The sequence below is a fragment of the Penaeus monodon genome, chromosome 8 (assembly GCF_015228065.2).
Source record: "Penaeus monodon isolate SGIC_2016 chromosome 8, NSTDA_Pmon_1, whole genome shotgun sequence".
In the NCBI taxonomy this organism is placed as follows: Eukaryota; Metazoa; Arthropoda; class Malacostraca; order Decapoda; family Penaeidae; genus Penaeus; species Penaeus monodon.
Genome location: NC_051393.1, coordinates 53,055,820 through 53,063,245, shown reverse-complemented (window position 1 = coordinate 53,063,245; position 7,426 = coordinate 53,055,820). Strand labels below are relative to the sequence as shown.

At 41.0% G+C, this 7,426-nt stretch overlaps 1 protein-coding gene across 1 annotated transcript; it reads left to right on the top strand.

Annotated features, from left to right (window-relative positions):
• Nucleotides 1-3,979: 3,979 nt before the first annotated feature.
• On the top strand, nucleotides 3,980-6,035 carry LOC119576015. The gene is made up of 3 exons (XM_037923543.1): nucleotides 3,980-3,986; nucleotides 4,110-4,705; nucleotides 4,905-6,035. The coding sequence occupies exons 1-3, from the start codon at nucleotides 3,980-3,982 to the stop codon at nucleotides 6,033-6,035; spliced, it is 1,734 nt and encodes a 577-aa protein (XP_037779471.1).
• Nucleotides 6,036-7,426: the final 1,391 nt, after the last annotated feature.

The following is a 7,426-nucleotide window of genomic DNA, read 5'->3' as shown; positions in this document are numbered from 1 at the left end:
AGGGAAGGGAAGTGGCAGGAAAAAGAGAGATGGAGGAATTGAAGATCGAAAGAGAGCCGGAGAGAATGACGGAGAGAGGACAGAAGAGAGAGAATATAAAAAAGGAAATGGAGAGAGAAGGAAGAGGAGGATACGGGGAAGGGAATGAAGAGGAGGAAAGGGAGAGAGAAATAATAACAAGCAACCAAAGAAGAGATAAGATACAGAGAAAAAAAATATGACGCAGTCGTTCCATTCATCTTAAATAAAATCTATGTTGAAAATCAGCCTCGTATTTTCTCTTCCATTCTCAAAAAAAATAATAGCAATAAAATGAAACAACGAACCACGTCCCTTCTACGGAAAGCTGCTCATCCCTTTTGAAAAGAGAACAGCGCAGAGAACGAGATGAATATAAAATCTGCAAGATAGGGCTAAGCCTAAAATAAATGTATAAATGTTTTCCCTTCTCTTTCTTTCTCTCTCTCTCTCTCTCTCTCTCTCTCTCTCTCTCTCTCTCTCTCTCTCTCTCTCTCTCTCTCTCTCTCTCTCTCTCTCTCCTCTCCCCCTACCTCTCCCTCTCCCCCTCCCTCTCCCTCTCCCTCTCCCTCTCCCTCTCCCTCTCCCTCCCTCTCCCTCTCTCGTGCGCTGTTTACCAAAACTCTGACCAGATAAACCCCAACCCATGCATCATGCACGGGCAAACACACACAAACTTGTGTAAAAAGAATATGTTTAACTTCAGTAAAGTTGCCTAGATAAGCAAACCTGTTTATCCTCGGACTGCAGGCTTAGTGGTAGTTAAAAAAAGCTTCAGGCTTATATTTCCTTGGGAGAGTGAGAGGGGGAGAGAGGGGGGAGGATGGAGAGAGAGAGAGGAGGAGAGAGAGGGGGGGGGGGGGGGAAGAGAGAGAGAGAGAGAGAGAGTGAGTGAGGGAGAGAGAAAGAGAGAGAGAATAGAAGAGAGAGAGAGGGAGGGGGAGGGGAGAGAGAGAGAGAGAGAGAGAGAGAGAGAGAGAGAGAGAGAGAGAGAGAGAGAGAGAGAGAGAGAGAGAGAGAGAGAGAGAGAGAATAGAAGAGAGAGAGAGGGAGGGGGAGGGGAGAGAGAAAGAGAGAGAGAATAGAAGAGAGAGAGAGGGAGGGGGAGGGGAGAGAGAGAGAGAGAGAGAGAGAGAGAAAGAGAGAGAGAGAGAGAGAGAGAGAGAGAGAGAGAGAGAGAGAGAGAGAGAGAGAGAGAGAGAGAGAGGAGAGAAGTGAATTGGAATGGAAAGAAAGAGGGAGAAAGAGTTGATAAGAACAAGAGTGAAAAAGAAGAAAGCAAAAGAAGAGAGATTAAAAGGGGACTGAGGAAGGAACGGGAAGGTGGAGAGAGATAAGACAAATAAAAGGACAAAGGGTGAGAAACAAGAGAGAGAGAGAGAGACCGAGAGCGAAAATGCGAGAGGGTGAAAGAGTGGAAGACGAATACAAAGAACAGGACAGAAAAGTGATAACCTGGCGTTGCATCTTCCCTCAACTTGGACAAGCTTTGATGATGATATCGCCTTCTCCCTGATCCCTGAAGTAACTCAGGAAACTAAAATCCTTTTGTTACCCTGATAATGCATGATTTATCTATAGTAGGTTAGGTCCAGTTACCGCATGAGGGCACTAAGCGCATAATGGCACTAGGCGCATAATGGCAGTTGATGCATAATGGCACTTATCACGTAATAGCACTTAGCGTATGTTGGCAGTCAGCGCATAACACCAGTTTGCGAATAAAGACAATTAGCACGTAATGGTAGTGAGAAAAGCACTCGTTCGACCTCTTGCTTTTTTTTGCCGTGCATGTTCCTCCTGATCGACAGACGTTGACCCGGTGTGAAGGAAAGTTTCTTCAACCAAAATTCGCCTCTACGACTGACAGCTTTCTTCAGCGGAAAGTCACTTTGCCTCTGGCTCCCATGATGATGTCTGACAGCCCCCTTTGGCCTGGAAGATATTACTAATAGGGAAAAAATAAGACTCCGTTGCCGTGATTTTGCAAGTTGCCCAAAATAAGAATATCATATCGGGAATATCGGGTAAGGAGGTCGAAGGCTATTTCTCCGGTAAACGAACTTGCTCCCAACTTGTGAAGCATTGATGAGAACTAAATGCCTACTCCTGCCCAGAGAGAGAGAAAAAGGGGAGAGAGAGAGAGGAGAGGGGGGAGAGGAGAGAGAGGAGAGAGAGAGAGGATGCCTACTCCTGCCCAGAGAGAGAGAGAGAGAGAGAGAGAGAAAACGAGAGAGAGAGAGAGAGAGAGAGAGAGAGAGAGAGAGAGAGAGAGAGAGAGAGAGAGAATAGTTAATGGAGTGACAGTATATTAGTTATGTTTGGACAGCTATAGCAGCAACAGTTTATTCAGAATCGGTACTTAAATCTCACCACCACCACCTTTAACAAGATATTAACTGACTGGTATTACGAATTCGGTCACCAATTTGAAGAATATCATGGCAACGGGTATTTCTACAACCTCCCTGAACTGCTGATGTCTGAGCGGAACCTTTGGCTAACGAAATCTATGCCTTCCTAATTGACCGCCATCTGCCACACCGGTACATTCCCCCCGATCTATTAGGAGATGTAGTAAAGAGATGTATTTCTTCAGATTATATCTTTATCAGAAATCATGATGTTCATTCTCATTCATACTTTTTCAAACCCTCTGGGAAGGGAACAATGAATCGCCAAAACTGCAGTAACTATTGAGGCATTACAAAGGTCAATATATCTGGTAGAGTGTTTAATACCATCCCTCTCAGACCTTTAAAAGATCAGCTATTAAGGCACCAGACAGGAGAAATAAACCTGGTTTCACTCGTCGGCAGATTTTACAAACATCCTGATCCCATCTAACAGTGAGTCTTAACAAAGCGCCATCTTGTGTTCGGTCGTTATCATTATCAGAATTTTCGTTGTCTGTTTTAATTTGTTTCATCCATTTTATCTCTCTCTCTCTCTCTCTCTCCCTCTCTCTCTCTCTCTCTCTCTCTCTCTCTCTCTCTCTCTCTCTCTCTCTCTCTCTCTCTCTCTCTCCTCTTTCTATTTTCCTACCTATGTATCTATCTATGTCTGTCTATCTATCTATCTATCTGTCTATCTATCTATCTATCTATCTATATATATATATACAAAAAATGTGTGTATATATATATATATATATATATATATATATATATATATATATATATATATATATATATATATATATGTAAATATATATATACATATGTGTGTGTGTGTGTGTGTGTGTGAATCTCTCAATCTCTCTCTCTCTCTCTCTCTCTCTCTCTCTCTCTCTCTCTCTCTCTCTCTCTCTCTCTCTCCTTCCCTCCCTCCCACCCTCCAATCCTCCCAGCCTCCCTCAATCCCTCCCTCCCACCCTCTCCCTCCCACCCTCCTCCCCTCCCTCTCTCTTTCCTTTTTCTTTTTTCCTCTCTCTTTTCTTTTTCTTTTTTTCCTCTCTCCCTTCCACGATTTCTTTCCCCAAAGACTTTGAAAACAGCAATGGTTTTTCGGGTTTTCTTTATGTTTAATTTCTTAAGTGTTTCCGCAGACTTCCTTGAGATTTCGTCGCTTTGTTTATTCCACTTTGCTTTCAGGCTAAAGCTCGATTTTTTTCTTCTTTTTATGGGGGAATTTTATGAACGGACTAAAGGATTTTCAAGGTTTGGATATATATATATATATATATATATATATATATATATATGTATATATATATGATTATAATTATATATATATATACATATATATATATATATATATATATGTATATCTTTCAGCTTTTCAGCTTTTCCAAGTCAAACTTTATGCGTCTCTGCGAAACCTTCTTCTCTTTTGAGAGTCGCATTCTGAATGTCATCATAACTGGGTCGTGATCACTACCAGTATCCGGTATATAATCTATTTGATTATGTGTGACTCCATCTGGTGAATGCCACGTTGTTCTTCTCGATAGTTTATGATTATGGAGAGTATTAGCCACAACTAAAAAGCTGGAAAAGCTGAAAGACAGGGAAGTAGCAGAAAAGTATAGAAGTGAACTGGCGGGGAGATTGTGATCAGTGACCAGTTCACTGATATAACTTTCAACACAGCAAATGAGATTTTAGGAAAAGCCAAACCAATTAAAAGACCATGGATAACACCAGAAATCCTACAAAAGTGTGAAGAAAGAAGAGAACTAAAGAAAAATAGATTTACCAACAATGAAAGTCTGGGCCAGTATAGAAAGGCAAACAAGGAGGTAAAAAGAGCTATCATCAAAGCAAAAGATAATTGGGTTGAAAAACAAGCTGAGGATATTGAACAAAGCTTAGCAGTAAACGATTCTAGAAAAGCCTACAGTGTAATCAAGAGCTTAACAAAGGAGAAGACAGGAAGAACAAAAGTCATAGAAGATAAAACCGGTCAGCTGTTAACAAATAACACCGAAGTGACAGCTAGATGGAAAGAATACTGCCGCGAGTTGTACCAACATCAAGCAGACGTTGATGGAACAGTATTAGCAGAGGCTACATCAGAGGGAGAACCAGAACCAGTCATCTTAGAGTCGGAAGTAAGGGCAGCGATTATAAAGTTGAAAATGAATAAAGCACCTGGATATGACAATCTTCCAGCAGAATTATTTAAGTGCGGTGGGATCCCATTATCGAAACCTTACATCTTCTGCGCAACCGAATACTCCAAACTGGTAAATGGCCTACACAATGGACCCAGTCCATTCTCATTCCTATCCCAAAAAGGAAAATTAGTAAAGTCATCCTAGCAAAGTCTTACTCACCATCATCCTAAATAGAATAAAACCGGGAATTGAAGAAATTCTAGATGATTCACAAGCTGGCTTCAGAAAAGAACAAATTCTTAATTTAAGGCTCCTTTGTGAAAATCAGAGAAATCATCAGAAGAATGTTTTCCACAACTTTATTGACTTTAAAAAAGCATTCGATAGGGTATGGCACGAAGTGCTATGGCATACAATGGCCAAGTATAACATCAACCAGGGTATGACTAGGCTTATCGAAGAATTATATGAGAATGCGAAAACAACAGCTATGGTAGGTAAGAACTACAGCGAATGGTTTGAAAGTACAGTGGGCGTTAGACAAGGATGCATTCTGTGTCCAACACTTTTCAATTTGTTTTTGGAAAGAATAATGGAAGATGCCCTTGAAAATTTTTCAGGAGGCATAAAGTGTACAGGACGTGTAGTTAACAACTTACGGTTTGCTGATGACATAGACTTGATAGCGGAAGATGCGGAAGAATTAGCAGAAATAACAAGACGACTGGATGAAACATCACACAGGTATGGAATGGAAATTAGTGCAGAAAAAAGTAAAATAATGGTCAGTGGGAGGAACATCAATCGAAACGTACTGGTCTATGTTAGAGGAGAACAACTAGAACATGTGTCAGAATTCAAATATCTAGGTGCAACATTAACAAAAAATGGAACCAGCGAAATTGAAGTTAAACATCGTGTAGGAATGGCAACAAGTGCTTCAGCTAGATTGGAATCTATTTGGAAAATGAGAAGTATTAGCATGGAAACAAAAATTAAACTACTAAACTCGATGGTAAAAAGCATTTTAATGTATGGATGCAAGAGTTGGACAATAACTGATAAGATCTGGAAAAAGGTGGAAGCTTTTGAAATGAAATGTTACAGAAGGTTGCTAGGAATAACATGGCGAGAGAGGCGAACAAATGGCTATGTCTGGAATAAGATAATAGAACATTTTACCATAGGAAAGGACAGGCCAGAACCATTCATGCGCACTATCGCCAAACGCAAACTTCAGTTCTTTGGACACCAGGTCAGGAGAAATAAAACAACAAAGTTTCTCATGCAAGACTACTGTGAGGGAACACGCCAACAAGGTAGGCCAATAAGAACATGGCAACACGACATAAAGGAGTGGACATCTCTTAACATTCAGAGAGCTTGTCACCACAGTCTCAACAGGAGGAAATGGGAGAAGGATGCCAAGACATGGGTGCAATTCGGCCTAAGCGGCTGAGGTCATGATGATGATGATATGTATATAATCATATATGTATGTGTGTGTGTGTGTGTGTGTTAATAGATAGATATATATAGATATATATTCATATATATATATATATATATATATATATATATATATATATATATATATATATATATATATTCATATATATATATATATACATACATATATATATATATATATATATATATATATATATATATATATATATATATACAGAGTGTGTGCGTGCGTGTACACACACACACACACACACACACACACACACACACACACACACACACACACACACACACACACACATGCAACATCAATACAAACAGATACCCACAGCATGTCCATCAAACCCAGTGAATTTCGCTCTAAAGAGATTTAAAGCAAAATCCCCTTTTAGTCACGTGACCGAAGGGGGTTCGTTGAATCTGTTGCTTCCTCCCAGCGGATGCAAAGCCGACCGGAATGCAACGAACATCAACGTTGCAAATTGCGTTAGAGCCACGGCGATGTGACGGACGCTGCGTGAGGTGCGGTGGGTGCTGAGACAAATAGATAGATAGATGGTTAGTTGGATAGATAGATAGGTAGAGGGATTGATGTTTGGATAGATTAGGAGATAGACAGACGGATAGTTGGACAGATGAGGAGATAGATGGATTGATAGTTGGATAGATGGGGAGAGAGATAGACGAATATTTGGGGAGAAAGAGAAAGACAGACAGATAGTTGGGTAGACAGAGAGAGACGGATAGTTGAATAGATGGAAAAATGGATAGACGGATAGCTGGATAGATAAAAGACGGAATAAAGATAGATCTAAGGATATTTGGATAGATAGAGAGAAAGATGGATAGTTGGATAGAGTGATAGACGGATAGTTGGATAGATACAGAGAGACAGATGGATAATTTTAAAGAGAGAGAGATAGGGAGATAGTTGGACAGATAGCGAGACGGGTTGATAGATAGAGAGATAGATTAGACGTATAGTTGGATACACAGAGAGATGGATAGACGTATTGTTGGATAGATAGAAAGATAGGTAGGTAGTTGGGTAGATAGCGAGACGGACGGATAGTTGATAAAATAATAGATTGATTGATAGATGTTGGATATATGGAGACATACAGGCCGCGGTGGCCGAGTGGTTGGAGCATCGGACTCAAGACTGGCACGACGGCAATCTGAGTTCGAGGGTTCGAGTCACCGGCCGGCGCGTTGTTCCCTTGGGCAAGGAACTTCACCTCGATTGACTGCTTAGCCACTGGGTGGCCAAGCCAGCCCAAGTCAGTGCCGGTCCCAGAACCGGGTAAATAGAGATGGTGGCTATAAAAACACCGGGCGGAAGGCAACGGCAAACCACCGTTCTATTGCCAGAAATCATGA

Excerpts from the sequence above, each read along its gene's own strand:
- LOC119576015 (XM_037923543.1), top strand. Across the intron at positions 4,706-4,904 it reads CAACCGAATACTCCAAACTG|AGAAATCATCAGAAGAATGT; the intron begins GTAAATGGCCTA and ends TGTGAAAATCAG.